Source organism: Panthera tigris, chromosome B2 (genome assembly GCF_018350195.1).
Source record: "Panthera tigris isolate Pti1 chromosome B2, P.tigris_Pti1_mat1.1, whole genome shotgun sequence".
Classification (NCBI taxonomy): Eukaryota; Metazoa; Chordata; class Mammalia; order Carnivora; family Felidae; genus Panthera; species Panthera tigris.
Window position 1 is genome coordinate 50,502,897 of NC_056664.1, and position 21,528 is coordinate 50,524,424.

Here is a 21,528-nt window from a genome sequence, read left to right on the forward strand (position 1 = left end):
CTTATGGACCCAAGTATACAGATAAGCAGAAGGGTAAATAACGACTAATAATCATGACCCTGCCAACCCTGCCAACCGTGTGACCGCAGACAAATGGCTCCAGCTCTTGGGACCTTTCTGTGGGATGAGGGGCCCAAATGGGATCTGTCCCCTCCTCACTTTGTTTGGTCATAAAACCCCATGACTACCTCCTATGTTTTAATATTCAGTGGAATATAAATGCTAAGTTAAAGAAAAACAGTAGCTAAAATGAAATGAAAAAATTGACAAAGGTTATGTTACAGTGATATTATTGATGGGTTTATGTAAATACAGAAAAAAAGTCACACAAACATCAAATGTAAATATTATCTAACTTGGGAAGTACCAAGGCTTGTTTTAAACTCAGGCAGATCTGATTTGGGTTTATTTTTAGAAACTTGATTTAAGGAATTTTTTTTTTGAAACACTTTTTAAAATCTCTTTTAACATTTATTAATTTTTGAGAGAAGGAGACAGAGCATGAGCAGGGAGGGAAACAGAGAGGGAGACATAGAATCTGAAGCAGGCTCCAGGTTCTGAGCTGTCAGCACATAGCCTGATACGGGGCTCGAACTCATGAGCTGTGAGATCATGATCAAAGCTGAAGTTGGACACTTAACCAACTGAGCCACCCAGGCACCCCAAGGAATTATTATTATTACTGCTTAATGTACTCACTCTAAATCAGGAGTTAAAATTGTTTTCCGACTGTATATTTCTTAAGCCTCTTTATCCAGTGCTGAGACTGCTCAACGTCTTCTCTAGTCCTCACCAAACTGTCAGGGAAAATCTGTATTTCCTACCACGGTGCTTCTCGACCCTTCCAAGTTCAGTCACCTGCATACAGCAGCAATTTATACAACACTTTGCTTCCCCTCTTTACCCAAGAATTATCTGTTTGAGAGAGGTGAAATGATGAGGTTATAGCTCTGTCTCCAGGGTTTGGGAAACAGAAAAGGCAGATCCTTAACCACTAGAAGATTTAATAAACTTAAATATTTTTTTGTCTAGAATATTGTTATGCATAATAATAAACTCTATAAAAGCTTTCTTAAGGAAATAGCTGTATCATCTATCAATTGTGGGAAAGTAAACAGTTCACTCTGAAAAACCTGACAACCTGCTGCACTTTTGTTCCTTAAACACAGAGATGTGCACAGTGCTGGGCCCGGGAGACACTCCTGCGCACTGTCCCTGCCTCCAGTCCTGCAATATCCACCTTGGAGGCTAATTAAACTGCCTTCATTCTAGAACAGGACAGAAAAAAGCAAAAAGGGAGGTTGTAAGCATTTCACAGAGTACCAAGCATAAAAGTAATGATAGTAGCATCTACCGTTCTAATCATAAACTCTTTCGCTGCCTTCTGAAACCTACCTGGGAGAACAGGACACAGACCTGGCCCAGGTCCAATCAATACCTCTCGCAATCAGACAGTGTTTCACACTGGCGTATGAACCCAGACACGCTCTTGCACACGGCCACATGCAGACAGAGATGGAGAGGCCTGCGGCTGATGGGGGGGTTCATGCTTTCCTCTAAACACTAATTTCAAGATTCATCCTGGTTTCTCCCCTCCCTCACCTCCCCTATTTCTTCTTTACTATCCCATGGAGAATTAAAGCCACCATAAAAGGTTAAAAAGCTAAATGGAAGTGCTTGCAAATGTTTATGTATGGCTTAATTCCCCACCCAGAGATTCAGCGACACTTTTGTGTGGTGAGGCATTTGTGTTGCAAGCCTGAAAGGTGAAGTCCCCTCCCCTAAAAATGTACAGAGGCCGAGCTTACCCTTGGAGGGCAGCTTCCCTCCCCCGCTTGGCTTGGAAGGCTGTTTTACATAACTGCGGGAAAGGGGGAGGACCTAAGTTTTGATTCCAGTTTCTTTCCTTTTTACTTCAGCTACAATGCTAGCCTTTGAGATCATCAAACATGGCTTTCAACATCCCAGTTACACAGAAAAAATAACTTGGCCCAAACTTAGACCATTCAAATCCTAAACGCAGATCTCACTATCCTCTCTTCTTAGCTTCTAAAAAAATAACTTGTCAAATCTCAAAGCTATTTACAGTTATCAGACCAGGCAAGAGGCTGACTTACCATAAAGCACACTGAACACAACTGCCACCCACTTCCTTCCTCACCACCTCCAAACAAGAACCCTGCATTTATTAAATGCTCAACAATAAACGTTCACAGGTCTGTTTTTTTCACATTTTGTTCATTTGCCATTCTTTGCTCTGCTTGCGTAAAAGTATTTCTGAAAATATTTAATTCTGAATATGAAACATAACCAAAGAATCGATAGCAAAGGCTTCTATTTTAGATGTTCTAAAAGGCGTATTTGTACAAACAACTCTTGCATTTTGAAAAATCAATTTTAAAACATACTCAAAATGGAGTCATGTATTTGACCTCCAGGTGCACCCATCCCACCCCCGACACACTGCCCTTCTTCATTTAGGAACACAATTCAGGATGGTGACTGGAACACATTTAAGAGACCTACCTCACAGAACATATAGAGAGACAGCAATGTGAGGCCAAGGTTATACACCACTAAAATTCCCCGGCAAGAGAATGGCTGCCTATTCTTCATGTATTTTGGTCCCAGCCATACAATTAGTAAGTATATGACAGAGCAGATAAAAGTAGGTATATAATTGTCCAGAAGAAACCATCCTTTTACTCTGGTATCTGGAAAATAATAAAAGGAAAACACACAGTGATTAATAAGGCAGATAAAAAAACCACAACTTTTTTCAAACATTAAAAATCTTTCCCCATAATTTTGTAACAGTCATCCAATACTCAAGCTCCTAATGCCAGCAAAGCAGTTGGAAGAGGAAGCAGGAGTTTTCAATATTTGTCATATAAGGTGAAGCTCTTTGTTACATGTTCTGAATAATAACATGTATATCATGCATGGCTTCTACATAAAATAAAAACATTAAAAAAAATCCTTTCCAAAGCATCTTAAAGAAAGCAAGGACAAAGCTAAAGTTTCTACTAACTGTATTTATGGACCAGATCTGCTGAATGATGCACAGACAGGGTAATGAAACTCCAGAAATGGCAGTCTTTGAACTCCAAAGTCCTCATCTTAAGTCAAGTGTCTGCCAGTCTGCCCAGCATGTGCAGACTCAGAGAAAACATGTTATTTATCTAGCTTAGCAACAATTACTGATTAGAAAGGCAGCATCTGCTATGAGTGCAATGGTCAACAGCAGAGAGGACAATAATTTTAAAGAAAAAAAAAAAAGATGAGGCAGTAATGACAGTGAAGTGACTATTTAAGGAACCATGTGAGCAGCAGAAGCTTGAGAGGGAAGACCTACACTGATTCGGGGCAGGGGAGGGGGCACTACATGTGCAGGACAGATCTCCCTTCCCCCACCCTTTTCCTAGGCAGAGAGGAGGAAGATTAGTTCCACAGAGCTGCCAGCAGCAATCTGACAGCCCTCTCCTTGGATGGGGAGAAACTCTCTGGCAGCCAGACCCCCTAGGCGTTAACCTGTCCCCTGCAAGAGTCAACTTCTGCCTGTGGCTGACTCCCAGGAAGCCACTTCCGCAGCATGTTCCCGTCTGCATGCTACTTTGATGAGCCCCCAAAACCTATTGCTCCTCAATCTGATCTACCCTCTAAGGCCACTCACTCTGGAGCTCAGAGGCGCATGCAGTTTTCGCCTTCTGCAGCTTCAGAGAAGCAGCATCTAGTGGGGAAAGTCTCTGTTCCTTCTTGGACCTCCTGACTGGACCATCTTGCTACATTCTCCAATGCTTTTTCTCTTGATCTTGCAGGAAAAGCACCCATCCATTTGGGGAATGGACTGTCAATCTCCTTTCTTAGAGACATTCTAAATTCTCCCTGGGTTTCTCTGTAGTGCTCCTCTCTTGGCTTAAGAGGAGATGCCCTCCACCCTCTCCCCGATACTTATGCTAAGGTGGTAGAGGGGGTTACCACAGTTCTGCTGAACTGGTAGTTCTTAGAAGTCCTTCAGGGAGGTGGCTGGCCACAGTGAACTTAAGGAGGAGATTCGTAGCACCTTTTGTTCTCAGCTCTAGGCCCTGGTTGTCAACTGTGAGAAAGCAAGTTCCCACACAGCAACTAACATTAGACAGTTACATGTGCTTGTGTGTACATACATATCACAAACGCAATAAATGTACACACAAAACCCTCTCATTTCCTTTTATTTGATGTTCTATCTTACATCTTATTTTATTTTTTTACACCTTGCTTTTAAAATCTTGTAAGGCCGTATCTGCAAGTATCCAGCCTCCATCCATACTGCCAAGTGCTGCCAGAGCGGCTGGCTGCCCCAACAGTGCCCCCAGGCAGTAAATCTTTAGGGATCTAGCCAACCATGGCAGTCCTTGCCCACTCTCTGGTGACTTGTTCAGACAACGGCATGTGAAGCAATTGTGGCCACTGAGCTTTGAGGAGATGACAGCTGGGTGAAAGGCCCTGGTGAAGAGTTTCCTTCTTAAAGGCATGCAAATGAACAGATTTTTCCCTCCTCCTCCGTAGGTGCTGCCTGGAGCTGCTGTGGTCATCCAGTAACCATGAAAGGTGGAAGGATTTTTCCAAGGGCAGAACTACTGATATACTGAGACTGTGAAGTAGAAAATGACAAGAACAAGTGTGCTAGGTCCCTGAAATAACTCAGGAGTTGCTCAATCTTGATAATGTAAACGGATCATTTTTGTTACTGTTTCAGCCATTTAAAGTTGGACTTTTTTTGTTCTATGAAGCTGAAATAAGGCATTATCTCAACCCAAGAACACATAAAAAAATGATCTAATTTGGTTTTGCTCATTTGGCTGTACGCTAACTTACTGAATCAGTTCCCCTACTGATGGGCATGCAGATTATTTCCAATCTTTACAAGCAATGCTATAAAGGAGTATCCTTATTCACATCTTTGCAATAATGATCAAGATTAGCTATAGGATCAAGTCTTAGGAGTCAAATAGCAGAGTCGAAAGGCATGTGCTTTTTGATTTCAATGGAAGACACAACTACCCTCCAAAGAGGTCTTATCAATTACTGTTTCTCCACACCCTCATGTTTTAACTCTACCATACTAAGAAATGCAGTTTCTTTTGTTTTCTTTTGTACTTTAAAAATCGTAAATGAAACTGACAACCTTTTCATTTGTTTAAAAGCTTCTTGCAGTTTTTTAATGACTCTTTCTGTAAACCTATAAAGTTCCTTCTTTATAGACACATCAAGAGACATGACAGATGACGTTCAAAAAAAGCAACATGGAGCCGATTTACTTCCTAAAAGGAAACAAAACGATTAAGCATAAAAAGTGAGATCAGGTGTATCTATTTATCCACTGATGTGACACAACGTGAAAGGACAATAAGCCCTGAAAATTATAAAAGGGGAAGAGTTTTAAACCACCACAGCAGTGCATTTTGGAAACCAGTTTCAGCTGGATACTCAGAACTGAGGAAAACCCAGCACCAATAATGGTGAAATGTGCAGCATTCTCAGGCTACAAGCTTTCCAGCACAATATGATCTCCAGCTAACGTCACCAGAGGGTCACAGCAGCTGTGTCACAGGGGACACTGCACTGCTTCAAGAGTGTCACAGGACTTCTCCAAGCCCCTTGTTATCCAGGACAAAGCACTGGTCTTATCACAGAAGACGCTAATGTTTTCTAGAATCTCTTCATGCAATATTTATAAGTGTCTCTAAAGGGAGGGGAGCAAAACCAAAAACCACCTTACCTCGGGGGCCTAGCAATGCCTTGAAATAGGTACTAAGTGATGCATCAAAATTTTCCATTTTAAAACCTATTAAGAAAAACAGACATTGATTAATCTCTACTCAAAATGCTTTTTATACAGTGTTTTTTTCATAAAAGAACAAGAACAAATTCTTTTCAAAGCTGTGCTATGGACAAGGTTATGTTCAAACTTTTTTTTTTTTTTTTGAATTCCCAAAGTAACTTGTGTGCTAGGTCTAATTTGGAAATCAAAAGTAAAGACAGAATCTCGTGAATTCACGTTATAAATGAAGTGCCAGTTTTCTGAACTTCTTTTCGCAGTTCCATAAAAATGCTTCCCGTGAAGCTGGAATCTCAGTAGGGAAAAAAGTGGAACCGGGCTGAAAAAGGTGGCAGACGGGAGACAATCCCATCTGGGCAAGAACCAAAGCTTGAGGAAAGACTGTAGCCAAGATGGGAAGAGCCATGTTAGGAAAGGAAGGCCACAGTACAGAGATTTGCTATTTGCATCAATTACTATTTAAAAATACTTCATGTCCATGATAAAAAATTCAAATATTAAAAATGAAAAGAGACGGTAAAAAAAATTTCATCGCTTTGCTCCAACCACAATCCCAAAGCCCCACTTTTCAAAGGAACCTAATGGTAACTTTTGGACATACCTCTAGAGATTTTTCTCTTCTGAGCACAAAAGGAGTGATGCCAAATGGGTGTTTTTACAATTGTGGATTTCAATCCATTAATAGATGACAGGTCACCTTAGCATTAATAATTTTATTAGTAATAATAGAAATAATAACCAAGACTGCTTTGCCCCTAGTGAGAATGAATATTTTCCTGTCTTCAGTGTTACTGTATTACATTAGTATGATGATGTATAAGTACTATGTACTCTGTTGTAATATAAAATATACTCTTGCTGTGGAGGTCACAGTAAAAAAAAATTACACGGAAAACAATGTTATATCAAGGGGAGTACATACTACCTGCTTGCCTTCACTTGAAACATCTTGGAGATACGGTCTCCTACCAGTAGTTACACGTCTACCTTCATCTTCTAAGACTTTATAGCTCCCTCCAACCCCTCCATTTAAGATTTCCATTTATAGTATAGCTAAGCATCTTTTCACATGTATATTGACTAGATTTTCTACATTAAAGTTAGAAGGCATACATTTTCAATTTTCCTGGTCACTACTCTTACAGAAATAACCACAAATATTTTACCTGCAAAGGGCAAAGGCAAAATTGGTTTTATTAACTAAGTAAGCTGTCAATAACTTAATGATACTTCTCTTCTTTGGCTTATGGCACTGAAGTATACATATTCTTTGATGATTTATCCATGGACTCTAGTAGTTACAACTGAGTCAGTCCAGCCAGCAGCGAGACAGAAAATCCAGCCGGGAGTGAGAAAGAGACAGGTAGAACCAGCAAGAACACTTAGAAGTAGTAGTTACCAGGTTCTGTTCTGACATCTGTCCTGCCCCCCAGGGTGGGGGTGAGGGTGAGCAGGGAACATACTGACTCTCTCAACCCATGGCTGGAAACCATGAAGCCACCAACTCCCACATGTCGAAGTGTCAACAATTAGGTCCCTTAATAAGTATACAATCACAGTACTAGGTCCCTTCTGAAACTCAGAAATTAGGCAGCTTTTTAACATACTATATTCCTAAGACCATTCTGGTCCTGAGTCATCTTCCTCTCCCAGATGGAACCTCTTTGGGGGATAGATAATTCTAAAAAATCTTGAGAGGGGTGGCTGGGTGGCTCCTTCAGCCAAGTACCCAACTTCAGCTCAGGTCATGATCTCACAGTTCATGAGTTCGAGCTCCACATGGGCTCTGTGCTGACAGCTCAGAGCCTGGAGCCTGCTTGGGATTCTGTGTCTCCCTCTCTCTCTGCCCCTCCCCCACTTGTGCTCTCTCTCTCTCAAAAACAAATAATTGCTTTATCTATTAAAAGTCCTGCAGTTAAAAAATAAATTAACCATATCCAATTATTTTTCATCATCTACTGGAAATCATCTAAAATATGTAAGTTTTAGAAGACAAACATCATGTTTTTGTGTAACCAAAATCACTCTAATATAGTTAGCTTCAACTGTGATGGATTGTGGACCGTCCCCTTTGCCTCCGATCAGAGCAAACAAGCACAAGGAGGAACGAGGTGGTGAACACCATGACTACTGGATGAATTACTGATGGATAAGCTGCCCACTGGGGACAAACCCACCTCTTCCACAACAGTTTGAAATCTACATCCGGCTATTACTTAATGGGTATATAGCTTATAATGGAGCTCATTACACATATAAAACTCAGGTATTAAACACAAAGGGGCTGAGAGCAGGTACAGAGGTGTAATAGGTTAGCAGGTGATTAGGTGGCCCAGTGCTGGGCTCTTCATCACACAGCTTGGGTTTGAAACCCATTTTTCCACCTATTAGCAATGTAACTTTGGACAAGTTATTTAACCTCCTATCTATAAAATGGGGGGAAATGTAAAGTAATTGTCTCAAAGGTTAAGAAAATCAAATGACTTAATATACGTAAGACCTTGAGAGCAGTGCCAGGCATGCAGTGAGCCCTCAATAAAGGTCTCCTACTGTATGTCTGCAATAGGTTCAACTCCATAATGAATACTGCCAACCATCTGTGGCCATTGGCACTTCTCAGGAGGGGCACTGCTGGCCTTCCATCCCTGATCCCTGTGTACTCAATACTATCAGTGAGCCCCCAGTCATCATGAAACCCACCCACAATGTCCCCTTCAAGTCCTAACACCCCCTATGGGGACAGCAATGGAAGGTGGGTACGTTGATAACATCACATGAGAGAGGAGCTGGTCAGTGTGAGGCATTGTCTGAACAGGGAAGACAAGGCTAAAATGAACGTACTAATCAGATACACAAATTATCAAGCACTTACTATGTACGAGGGATAGGAACAGACACAAAGGAGCATACCTAGACACGCAGAACAAACTAGACATTCGTGGTGCAGGAAGAAGCCAGATGCTATAAACCAAGACCAAAACTCATGTAGCAAATGAGTAGATGTTAGAATAATGCATACTAAAACAAGTTGCATACTTAATAGCAAGCCATGAAGATAACACTCAAGTAACAGTATTCTGGGATCTAACATTAGGAAACTACCTGACAAAAGCAGTAAGGGAATAATTCTAAATTTTAACCAAGAGGACTTTCAGAGGGGCTGTAGCCACTTTTTCTTTTTTAATGTTTATTTTTTGAGAGAGAGAGAGAGACAGACAGAGCATGAGTGGGAGAGGGGCAGAGAGAGAAGGAGACACAGAATCTGAAGCAGGACCCAGGCTCCAAGCTGTCAGCACAGAGCCTGATGTGGGGCTTGAACTCATGGACTGCAAGATCATGACCTGAGCCAAAGTCGGACACTGAGCCACCCAGGCACACCCCACCTTTTTTAAACATAAGGATACAAGAACAACATAAGAAGGAAGAAGGAAAAAATGTTAAAAACGATTGGAAACAGATCCGTGGGAAGGGGTTGGCAGGGGGTAGGGGGTGGGGGGTGGGGGGTGGGGTGGGGACATCAGCGGTCTTGGAGAAAATCGTAGAATGACCTATCGTCCTAAGACCAATGCCTAGCACGTAGTTCAATGTGACAATCCAGGCTACTGTCACAGCAACAGAAAAGCAGCTTGACTAAACATAAGGTAAAGTTTCAGTCCAAGAATATGGAAGCCAGCAGCAGGTTACCAGAAGAAACTGTGAAATTTAGTATTTGGAGATATTAAAGAATTCTGTCACAAGCCATCTGTCCTGAGTAATCCCAGGCTAAACCCATGCTGCACAGAAACCCCTCAGAAGCTGGCAGGCACAGGAGCACTCTTCTGTCTTTCTAAGATGAAACGTCCTTAAAAAAGCACACACAAGAGGTGATTTTCTCACAAACAGCACATCTGTTCTTAGACTGCATTTCTTCTTAGCTTGGGAATTCTTGTCTTAGGTTGGCAGAACTTCTCCCAGTCAAATTTAGGAACATACGAAGCAGCCAGCCAAACCTCTCCGAAAGGACACACATGGGGAGTAACAAGAGAGTGGTGCATTACTCCTGAAACGTCTACAGTGAAGGGGGAGAAAGGAAGGGCAGAGGAGGCGCCTGGCACACAGGTCCTCAGTCAGCAGAGTCCTGGCTGTGAACCACAGGCCCAATTCTGGGCTGGACTCTTGACGCGTTAAATGTTTCCCCCAAACTCTCCCCCACCACGCCCACAGCCGGACACATACCGTAGACACGGTTGTTTGTTATTTTCACAGGTTACCAAGAGACAGTCGCCCAAGGTTTACTTTCATTGTTGACTCAGCGTAAGCTCCGGTTCTGTCCAGCCAACCACGCATCCAGCATCCCCCAGCACCATATAGTTACTTTTCTCACCCACACCGTCCACTTACCAAGCGCCTACTACATGCCGGGCATGAAGGCCCTGAGGGATGGAGCAGGGAACAAGACAGAATTCCAGGCTGACGGAGAAATACACACACACACACACGCATACACATGTACAGATAATCTGTTATGTAGAGTGACTATCAGCAAGAACATCATATAGCAGGGGAAAGGGGGTAGGACCATGGAGCACGAACTACTTTGGAAAACGTAGTTAGAGAAAGTGACAAGAGAGCAGGCAGGCACCCGGGTGGACAGAGCATCAAAGCACAGGGCATTCCAGTTAGAGTGACAGGAGGATGCAATGGCTCCAAGGCCAGCGGGTGCCTGGCATGCTCAGAGGCCCCAGGCTAGGCCAGGGGTAGTGGATGACAGCAGTGAAGGAGGCCTTCTGTCCCCCACTCCACGCCTGGCACCCGGAGCTCACTCAGTGCTGGTCCACAGAAAGCAACCACATGGCACAACTTGCAGAGAGCATGTGCCCCAAAGGCGGAGAAGAGAAGATGCCAAACCTTAATTGCTCTCGCTGCCACCGTCCCCTCATCCTCCTGGCTGCAGCCTGCCTGCCAGCACCATGCCCTTTTTCTCCTCATCTCCCTTGCTGAGCCTATCTGCCGTGCCACGGGAACAGTACAAAAGGTCTCAGCAAATGAATTCTTCACTGCCAGGCTGGGCTGGTGCACCCTGCTGGGTGAATTGGGCACTTGCTGAGTGGCCTGTGGGCCCACCTCGACAGTCTTGCACTTTTCTAAAGGAACAGGAGGGGCAAAGGGCCCTGCAAAACCCCTGACACTTTGCTAGTGATCTGGAATCCTGGGAATGGCATGACCCACTTTGCACAAGACATCCAAACGTACTGCCAGGTCTGCGGCTTGTCCCCTGTCATCCAAGCCACCCACGGGCCAGAGACATCACTTCTCAGTAACCTGAATCATCCTACCAGCAGCTTGGGCAAGCTGGGCCAAGTGGGAACACAGCTGTTCCGTACAATTGTACTACCAGGGGCCAAGCCCAGGCACTGGGCCCATGGAAGAGGAGCTTGGGTCCTAAATGAAGCAAAAGAATAAGCCATTCTTTGGTCTGGCTGGTTCCCCACACAGACAGGAAAAGGGCATGGTCAGCACCTCTCAGGAACCAGATCATACTGAAATCAAGCCAAGCATCGCTTCCCCATCCTCTGTAACCCTAAGTCTCTGATGCCCACTCAAACTACAAGGCTTCCCAGAATTACAGGTCACGATAGGGAGGAACAGGATCTGTTAAAAATAAATTCCAATCTAAACAGTATTCAAAGTGTTCACCAGTTCATAGGCCACACATAGAAAATAAGGACATTAAATATGGGATAAGGGTAGGAAACAGAGGCAGGTAAATTAGATTTTAAATTATTCCTCTTTTATGCACATTTTCCAAAAGACACCCTGAGTTGAAAGCCACTTCCTACTATCAAATTCTGGAATGTCTTTGGTAACAATGCAACTGTATTATAACTGTGCCTCACTGTAAGGATCTCACTAAGGAAACTGATTAATCAAGGCTGGTCACTTTCCATAAATTATTATAAGAGGGTGTGAGAGAGTTTAGCATACCTGCATCTGAATCAAGTATTAACTCTGTGTCCTGCTGCAAGTTTCTGCCACATATACTAAGAGTTTTAGGACTGAGGTGAGCCTCAGGCCTGAATGTAAGAGAAAACATCGGAACTACCACTGCACAAAATGCAGAAGCCTGGATGTACTGACGAAAGCAGAACAAAAAAAAAAGGGCAAAAACGGCATCCTCCAAAGAGAGCCCTGCTTATGTGGAAAATCCACCTGTCAGCTCCCTCCATGAGGGGGTTATGCCCAGGTGAATCACCTGCATGAGTTTAAATAAGCATTAGTGTTCTCTTTGATCTATTATCAAAGAATTTGCTAGAGGCCTGTTTGGGGGAAAAAAAAAAAAAAAAGACATCAAAATAAGCTTTAAGCAAATCAGTGTGCCCCTCTCTCTATTTGGTCCCAAGAGGGGCAACAAAATGTGACAGAATGGAGGTGTGTGTGACAACAAAAGGGTGCTGGGGTAAATGAGGGACAGTGTAGAAAGTTGCTTCCATCACAGTTCTCAAGATGAGCTTTTGGTTTTGATAAGAATGCAAACGCTGGGGCGCCTGGGTGGCTTGGTTGGTTAGGCAGCTAACTTCGGCTCAGGTCATGGTCTCACAGCTTGTGAGTTCGAGCCCTGTGCTGGGCTCTGTGCTAACAGCTTGGAGCCTGGAGCCTGCTTCAGATTCTGTGTCTCCCTCTCTCTGCCTCTCCCCTGCTCGTGCTCTCTGAAAAATAAATCAATGTTTAAAAAAAAAAAAAAAAAAGAGAGAGAATGCAAACATGAATCATGTTGGCTGTTTACCTCTGGAGCAGGAGGAAGCGGGAAGGCTGATCACCAACTGTAAAGTACTAAGATCTTAGGGCAAATTGGTCTTAAAAGACAAGGTTTTTAAAAAAATGATGATAGTAAAGAAAGTTAATTTCCTAAACTCACAGCAGGAAAAATCTTCAGAGTCAAGTCTTGGCTTTTCTTGCTGCTAAGGCAATGGTAGCAGGCAGCTTGCTGTGAAAACTCCTTTTCCTGTGGTATCATTCGAGTCACATTGTTTTTGGCTTAAAAATGTGTTTACTGCAGACGTTTAACTACTGTTTAGCATAACTTCCATCATATCCTGTTGTATTTATTTTTTGAATTGTCACAGTTCATCTAAAAATGAGTCATTGGAGCTGATGAGCTGTAAGGGTTCAGGATGAAATTTCCCTCCGTTTTTTCTTCTCCTACCCATTCATCTCTTTAACAGTCAACGTGCATTAAGCAGGCATGGGAACATTCTTCAGGTTGGCTGCCAATAACACGAAAAATCAAATAGTGCTTTAATTTGGTAGTCACAACACTGTTTCCGGAACGTAAAAAGGTTTCTCTAGGTTGGAGAAAATCAGGTCCAGAATGAGAGGAGGAACATGAGCCATACCTTGCTCAGAAATGTTAACATTAAAATATAAAATATGAAACTCTTGTTAACGCTCTGACACAAGCATGTGTCTTATCATACATGTACAGAAAACACAGTTCTATTTGGAGCTTCAGATAAATAACTGCCAAATTCGGGCGCTGATATGCACCACAAAGGACTGCTTCAGGTTAGCCACATGGCTAAAGAAAGCTGAACAGCTTCATTCTGGTATGTTTAATTTGGGGAGGGGTGGATTTTAAATATTGCAATAATCAGGTTTCCTTAGTACATGGGTAAGATCAGACAGGTTAAAAGAGAAGTGCCCATCTCCCCATCCTTGGTTGCCACCAGTTACTTAAGAGGTACTATTTTCGCCACTGTGGGAGAAGGACAGTCTTCCAAAGGAGCAGAGTCACTCTGGTGGCTTTGCCCTCCAGTGAATCAATCATCTATGGGTCTTTCTCTCTGCTCTCCCTGGTCTTCACTTCCAACCCCTCTCTAAGGCCCAGATCAGGTGTTACAAAGGCTCTCCCATTGACCTCTTACAGCTTTGCTGTCTTGACAACTCATTTAGCAAACAGCAAACTTCAACTTGGATACTTATGTTTCCAGGTATTACGGAACATACTCTGCACTTCCTCAGGTAAAGCCCACATCCCTCAAAGGGCAAGTACGCCAGTTTGTTCTATGTGTGCAATGATTATCTATTGGTGATACCTAAATGAGGAGATAAACCTTCTATTACAAAATAAAACAGAGGGAAGACAGCATCAAGCAGTGGCACACACTAACCCACAATAACAGCTTCCTAAAACACGGACTAAGTCCTAGTTGTAGAAGGTGTTCCCCAGAGAAGAGCTCTTCCGTGCTAGGGATGTGGAGCTCTGACAGAGATGTTCTCCTCATAAGGTGTGAAACAAACAATAACAAAATACCACAATGATTAACACACACACCCTTAAACAGCAGAAGGAATTTCTTCAGAGAGAGAGATGGGTTTTTCTAATTTTGGAAGGCAATACAAAAATATACTCAATCTGAGAATTCAGATGTAGATACATTTTTCAGCAGTGTGAAGAGGGAGAGTAACATAACCTTCCAACTTTTCTCTAGGGGAATTCTTATCTATAGCTAAAGAAAAGATTGTGCCACCAAGTTCAAAGTTCCTCCCCCCCCCCCCCCCCAGTTCTCAGGAGGGGGAGGAAAGGGCCCCACAAACCAACCCATTTACCCAACAAGTGTTTGGAGAGGGGTTCACTGGAAAAAAAAATTACTCTTGTAGAATTCTATTACCTTAAAGATGACAACTTCATCCTCACTTAACACCAAAATTAAGAACTGGTGATGACTTCTACTTGGGTGAAGCACACGGTCATTGGGAAAAAGACCATGCTAATGTACACAGAGAATACTCCTTGCAGGTGGATGAAGGCCAGATGGCTGCAGATGGCTCAGAATTCTGCTCTCACGGTCTTGCTGACAATAAATAATTAATCCCCATAAGGCTGCAAGTGAGAGACCAAGGCAAAAAAGATCAAGTGCAGGGATTGGGTCAACCCCATGACTGGTTTTATTTCTGCACTCCCAAAAATTCTCACAGGACTGGTCTTCACTCTACCAGTCATCTGAGTTAACAAATGCCTACCATGTGCCACACAGCACACTGAAGCAACAGTGACCAATACAGACGTGACCCTATCTTCTTGAAACGCATAGTACTAGATGGTGTGAGTCAATCATTTTGGGGAAGCAGTGGTTAGGAGCACATGCTCTGGAGTCACACAACCTGGGTTCAAATCCCTGCTCCACCATTTACTAGCCATGTGAGCTTGGGCAAGGGACTCACCCTTTCACGCATGCCTTTGTAAAATAAATATAATTACAGTACATTCCTCAAACGATTAAATAAATCAATACATGTCAAATACTTGGAATAGTGAGTGCATGGCACACAATACATGTTGCATATATATGTGTTATTATCATCATTACAAAAGCCCTTGGCATTGGCCAACTTCACACTCAGTATTTATGAAAGTTTTGCTAAGTCATAATCGGAGTTCCCCACAAAGGTCATGGGCAACAAAACATGCTCATATCCACCGCTCACAGCTCTGATATTCTATATTTTGGACGGATCACATGCCATAATGACACTTATGAATATGGAGATTTTTAAGAGACTCTAGGTAAATCTCTCCGGAATGTAAAGGGGACGTTGTCATAGACTCCTCTGTGAGTGGAAGAGAAGATCGGAGTTCATACCATCTTCAGTACAGAGTGAAAGGCCGTCTGTATCTGAGACGCCTTTTTTGTATTCCCAGCAACTAGCATGTGGAAGATGCCCTATGAATTTATTAATTTATTACAACTGGGGAGGTAGCTGAGTTGACAAAGGTCACAGGGCTTGGGTGGAGACAAAATGTGAAGCCAGTTTTCCTACGCTATGATCTATTGCTCTTAACACAGCCCATGTAAACTTTCACAGAAGCATTTTCATATGCTTATTAAAAGGATGGTGACAATATGTATAAAGATTGTCTGAGTTCATATCCATGAGATAATTAACTTTTGTTTTTTTCAAAAATTTATTTATTTTTGAGAGACAGAGAGAGAGAGAGAGAACACACATTCACAAGAACAAGTGCAGGGGAGTGTCAGAGAGAGAATCCCAAGTAGGCTCTGTGCTGTCAGCGCAGAGCCAAAAGTGGGGCTCGAACTCGTGAGTGGGACACTTAACTGACTGAGCCACCCAGGCACCCCGATTAACTTTCTTTTAAACAACATCATCAAGTTAAAAAACCTCACCTATGATGCTTAGTAACAGAGGCCCCAGACATCTTCCCTAGATGGGAAGATGATGGAAAAGAGAGCAGCAAAATTCTCCTTGCCTCCTTTTCATGTGCCCATCACCACTTCCACTATATCTCAATCAGTGATAAAATTATAGGCTTATATTTTAAATGATGTGATTATCAGTTATACTGTAATTATCTGTTCATTTGTTCACAATCCTAATTAAGCGTTAAGCTCTTCAAGGGCAACCTTCTGATGTTCCCATTTGTTATCTCCAAAGAGCCTCCTGGATCAATGCCCGACAGATGGCTGATTACTGGTTGAAACCATGAATGAATGAGTGAATGAATGCCTTCTTGCCTTTTAGAGTTTCTTATCAGAGTTCTCAAATTCGTGTGCATCTGAGAATCACCTAGGAGCTTTAAAAAATACAATGCTATGGTCCCACCCCTAGAAATGTCTGGCACCCACTCTTAGAAATTCTGATTCAATAGTCTAGAGACTGAGAAATTTGTCTTTTTGAAAAGTTACTGAGGTAATTAAGATGAACAGCCTTCTTTGGGAACCACTGTTATATATATCTATCTCAATCAATTGGGCTTGTGAACGCTAGTAAATCCCCTGTAGTTCTTCAACTTCTGTCACCCAGACAGTATCCATATATTGCATTACACCAACAGAGTCTAGACAAGGACTGTGGTCTCAAGGACGAACTATTTTTCATCATAACAAATTTTGTTACAATTCCCGGTTTGCTCTAACTCCACCCACCAGAAAAACACAACAACAAAAAATCATTTCAACTCATCTCTCAAGCTGAAATAAAACTCCATTAAGTTAGAAATCAGTTCTCTTATCTTTCAAACACTGTGTTACACAGTACACATCACATATAACCAGCATGCATTAAATCACTCTAAATTCTCTTTCCCCATTCTGGAATGTCTGTCAGTAAGAAAGAGCCCTAATGCCTATCACCACCTCCTGAACCAGGCATCAGTGGTGGCCAAGTATGCAAAGCTCCATGAGGGCAGCAAACTTCTCTCTCACTCCCTACAATCCCCAGCAGGTGTTCTTGGCACACAGAAGGAATTGAGTAACTACTTGTTTAACTGGATTGGAGTAGGCAATGTGTGATGCCACTGAATGGGTGCCACCACCAGAAATCATGGTACATACTTACTTGGCCACAGCCAATTGTGTGTCTTCCTTGGAAGGAGACGAAGTGGGCAACCGTTAGAATGTAGACACTGGCTGGTATGTAGGCTCTGGCTTGGACCCTGTTACCATCAGTCCTAAACTGAGCCTTTTCTTTCTTTCTTTTTTTTTTTTTAAGTGTTTGTTTATTTTTGAGAGAGAGAGAGACAGGGCGTGAATGGTGGAGGGGCAGAGAGTGAGGGAGACACAGAATCCAAAGCAGGCTCCAGGCTCTGAGCTGTCAGCACAGAGCCTGATGCGGGGCTTGAACTCACAAACTGCAAGATCATGACCTGAGCTGAAGTCAGACACTTAACCAACTGAGCCACCCAGGTGCCCCGAAACGGAGCCATTTCTTACTGGTTTCATTATCTGGATTAGATGGTCAAGGTTCCTGGGTGCCTGAGTTGGTAAAGTATCCGATTTCAGCTCAGGCCATGGTCTTACGGTTTGTGGGTTCAAGCCTCACGTCATGCTCTGTGCTGACAGCTCAGAGCCTGGAGCCTGCTTTGGATTTTGTGTCTTTCTCTGCCCCTCCCCTGCTCGTACTCTGTCTCTGTCTCTCAACAATAAAACAATAAATGAATGTTAAAAAAAAAAACAAATTTAGACGGTCAAGGTTCCTTACAGTGAATGTGGTATCTGTGAAAGGGCGGCCTTTAAGATGTCCACCCCCAAACAATCCACTCCCACAGTGAACAAGGGTTCTGTGCACGACCAACAGAAAACAGCAAAAGGGATGGCATGACCCTTCTTGGATTAGGCTTTTAAAATCACCATAACTTCCATAATTGTCAGTCCCTGTGTTTCTCTGTCTCTTTTTCAGATCACTAGCCCTGGAAAGAGCCAGCTACATGCTGTGAGCAGTCCTATGGGGGAGGCCAGCATGGCAAGAACTGAGGCCCTCTGCTGATGACCACCTGAGTGAGTCTGGCAGCAGACCTCTGGCCCCAGGGGGCTTCAGACGGGGGCAGCACACCTTTAGCTGCTTGAAACACCCTGAGCCAGAACCACTGGGCTAAGCCTCTGTGGGATTCCTGAACCCCACAGACTGAGGGAGACAAAGGATTGCTGGCTTCAGCTGTTAAACTTCACAATAATTTGTTACTCAGCAACAGATGCAAGCAACGCTTAGAAACTAACAGGTCAGTGGGGTTGGGAGGGGAGGTTCTTCCACATCTACTCTCCTTTCTCCCTTGTTAGCATTCCTGTTGCTTATTGACACATGATCAAGGCACCAACTGTCAGGACAGCGCTTAAGAATAAATGCTCCCCTCATCCTGATTGAGTTGGCACTGCTAAGAAAATGAAAAGGTTTGTTATCTAAAGTATAGAATTGGGTTATGAAAACAACATAATACTTTTGTTACTAGCCTGAAGCTAACTTTTTTTGATTAACTGCATACCCAGCTTTTCAAAGACTCAGTAAGGAATTATCCTTATTTTTTAGATGAGGAAACTAAAAGTTCAGAGTTTAGGTAACTTGGTCAAACAACAGTCATTTACTTATCTGCAGGTTTAAAAAAAATTTTTTTTAACCTTTACTTATTTTTGAGAGTGGGGGGGGGGAGGGGGAGACTGAGGGAGGGAGAGAGAGAACGTGAGCAGAGGAGGGACAGAGAGAGAGGGAGACACAGAATATGAAGCAGGCTCCAGGCTCCAAGCTGTCAGCACAAAGCCTGACGCTGGGCTCAAACTCACAAACCGTGAGATCATGACCTGAGCCGAAGTCGGATGTCCAACTGATGGGGCCACCCAGTTGCCTCTCTGTAGGTTTTATAACTAGGGGTGGCCTACTGTCCTGGTTATTGGAATTCCAGGGTTTCCTGAGATACAAAGTAAGTGGGGAAAAAAGAGCCAGGAAAGTCCCAGGCACACTGAGAAGAGTTGATTACTATATTCACATCTTGGGCTCTTTGCAGATCACCCTGCAGTTGATTTTGTTTTAAGTATATTTTAAAACTATAATTTTGTCAGCTCATGACCTGCAAAATATATTTTGAAATGTCCCCTATGAAAATAAAAACCACAAACCTTTCTATATCTCAAGCCCATTTCTAGATTACCAGGCATTTAGAGAAATGAAAACCTATGTTCACACAAAAACCTATACCTGGTCACAGCTTTATTCATAATAGCCCCAAACTGGAAAAAATCATACCATGAACATTACTCAGCAGTAAAAAAAAAAAAAAAAAAGAGCACTCTAGTGATACACATTAACAACCTAGATGAAGTTCCAGAGAATTATGCTGAGTGAAAAATGCCAATCCATGTACATGATAATTTTGAAATGACAAACTGACAGAGGTGAAGAAGAGATGAGCGGCTGCCTGGGGTTAGAGATGGTGCAAAGGCAGGAGACAAGCAGATGTGGCTAGAAGTCTGTATATTGACTGTGACAATGTCAGTATCCTGCTTGTGACACGAGACTACAGTTCCGCAGGGAAACTGGGAAAAGGGTACTTGGGATCTTTCATTATTTCTTACAACTGCTTGGGGATCTAGAATAATCTCAAAATAAAAAGTTTGATTAAAAAAAGAAAGATCCACAAAAGTGAGGAAAACAAACCAATAAATAAGACTAAGCTTTGTGATTAAAAAAAAAACAAAAACTCAAAACACCATTCCCTACAACCCCTCCCCAATCCAATGACACACGGCTCTGACCTTCTGACATCTGTTAATAGTAAAGGAAGGTTTGTGCTGGGAAAGAACTGTGTGAAATATGATTCCATTTATGAAAGATTAACCCTTGACCTAAATACTGGTATTTTACCTTAAGTTTTATTTTCACAGTCTAACAGAACTTCTCAGTAAATGCTTATTTATATCCAGACTACCCAGGCAATGGGGAATACTTTTTTTAAAAAATATTTTACTTATTTTTTGGGAGAGTGCAAATGGGGGAGGGGCGGGGGGTGGTGGAGAGAGGATCCGAAGTAGGTTCTGTGCTGACAGGCTGACAGCAGGGAGGTCGATGCGGGGCTCCAACTCACGAACCCCAAGATCATGACCTGGGCCCAAATCAAGACATTCAACTGACTGAGCCACCCAGGTGCCCCGGGAATACTTTTTGGATCAGCCTCATGTTCTGATTCACTTTGAGGGATCATACAGCTTACATGGGCCAGTATTCATAGCATAAGAAAATGACTAAATATATCAAATAAAATCTACCTAGGGGTACTCAGCTGGCTCAGCGAGTACAGCATGTGACCCTTGATCTCAGGGTCATGAGTTCAAGCCCCACGGTGGGTGTCAAGCTTAAACAACAACCAAAAACTAATAAAATCTTCCTAAATAAAATTTAATCTCTCACAATTCTGAGGCATTTTGTAATCTGAGTGTTTCAGAGTCTGAATGATGAATGCCGAATCCCGTTTTATTGGACTGCAGATGAGCAGGCATGGAGAATTGGGATAAACCTGTAAATACACTACGCCTCTATAGTTTAAATAAGTTCCTGCAACCTGTCGTTTCCTTGCAACTTTCCATCCTCATAAATGGAATGCAGAAAACTTTAGATAGCAATCGCTGTGAGCTGTCAGATTCTAGATGTTTTATGATAATGAAAGATATTAATAAAAGGTTTATTGCACTATGAAAGATCAAAACTGTGGTTTCGTCTACCTTTTGGGTCATTTTTGTGTCAATACACTGAGAAGGAAAGTGGTAAAGAAGCACTTTTATAACATGAAGGAGTCCTTTGTGACATGCTTTTGCGCTTCGGTGGGGTGAGCTGCACGCAGTGGTCACACGTGTGATCCGTAGAGGCTCTCCGGAGGACAGCTTTCCAGAAAAGGCTGAGATGACCTCTTCTGCAGCTCTCTGGAAATTCTCTGACAAATCTCCATCTCTTCCTAGCAATGCTTTGCTTCTTTTCACCAAGTGCTACTTTCAACAGGTGCACCACTGTGTTTAACCCCCCCCTTGACAACCATTAAAGATGAAGTGCTGAGAATTGGGCCCTAAGGTGATTACATTTTAGTGGAAATGCAAGCATTTTAGCAAGTCATATTAATGTAACTGGATATTCTGACTGGTTAATAACAAGACTTCCCCTTCATTTCAATTCTCCCCAAGTACCAATATTCAACTCTGAGCTGTCATAAAAGCCATTTTTTGCTGTAACAAAATGAAAAAAAGGGAAGCCAGAGATCAAATTAACATGGAGTCAATTAGGTGCTCACCTACAGCCAGAACACCAAGAGAGAGACACTAACAAGTCCCCAAATGAAAATTAAGAACATAGTTAAGGAGGAAAAAACAAACACCTATTTGTGCACAGAACTTATCAAAAATTCTTTCTGGGAGATGTCGATCAGGTGAAAATTTTAGGCAAAGAATTTAGGTTGC

General features: G+C 42.6%; 1 protein-coding gene across 6 annotated transcripts in view; it reads right to left on the reverse strand.

The window, feature by feature from the left end:
- Nucleotides 1-21,528, reverse strand: part of ELOVL5 (ELOVL fatty acid elongase 5) — a 74,558-nt gene that overhangs the window by 21,422 nt on the left and 31,608 nt on the right. For 3 of the 6 annotated variants that reach the window (XM_042986567.1, XM_042986565.1, XM_042986563.1), the window contains exons 2-3: nt 5,762-5,827; nt 2,527-2,714 (exon numbers count right to left, since the gene is read on the reverse strand). In XM_042986567.1, the coding sequence (XP_042842501.1) occupies nt 2,527-2,714; nt 5,762-5,819 (246 nt within the window). In that variant the 5' untranslated portion in view covers nt 5,820-5,827. Of the gene's footprint in view, nt 1-2,526; nt 2,715-5,167; nt 5,269-5,761; nt 5,828-8,240; nt 8,247-12,716; nt 13,055-21,528 lie in introns of those variants that run through there. The other 3 variants (XM_042986562.1, XM_042986564.1, XM_042986566.1) reach the window with 3 other exon arrangements.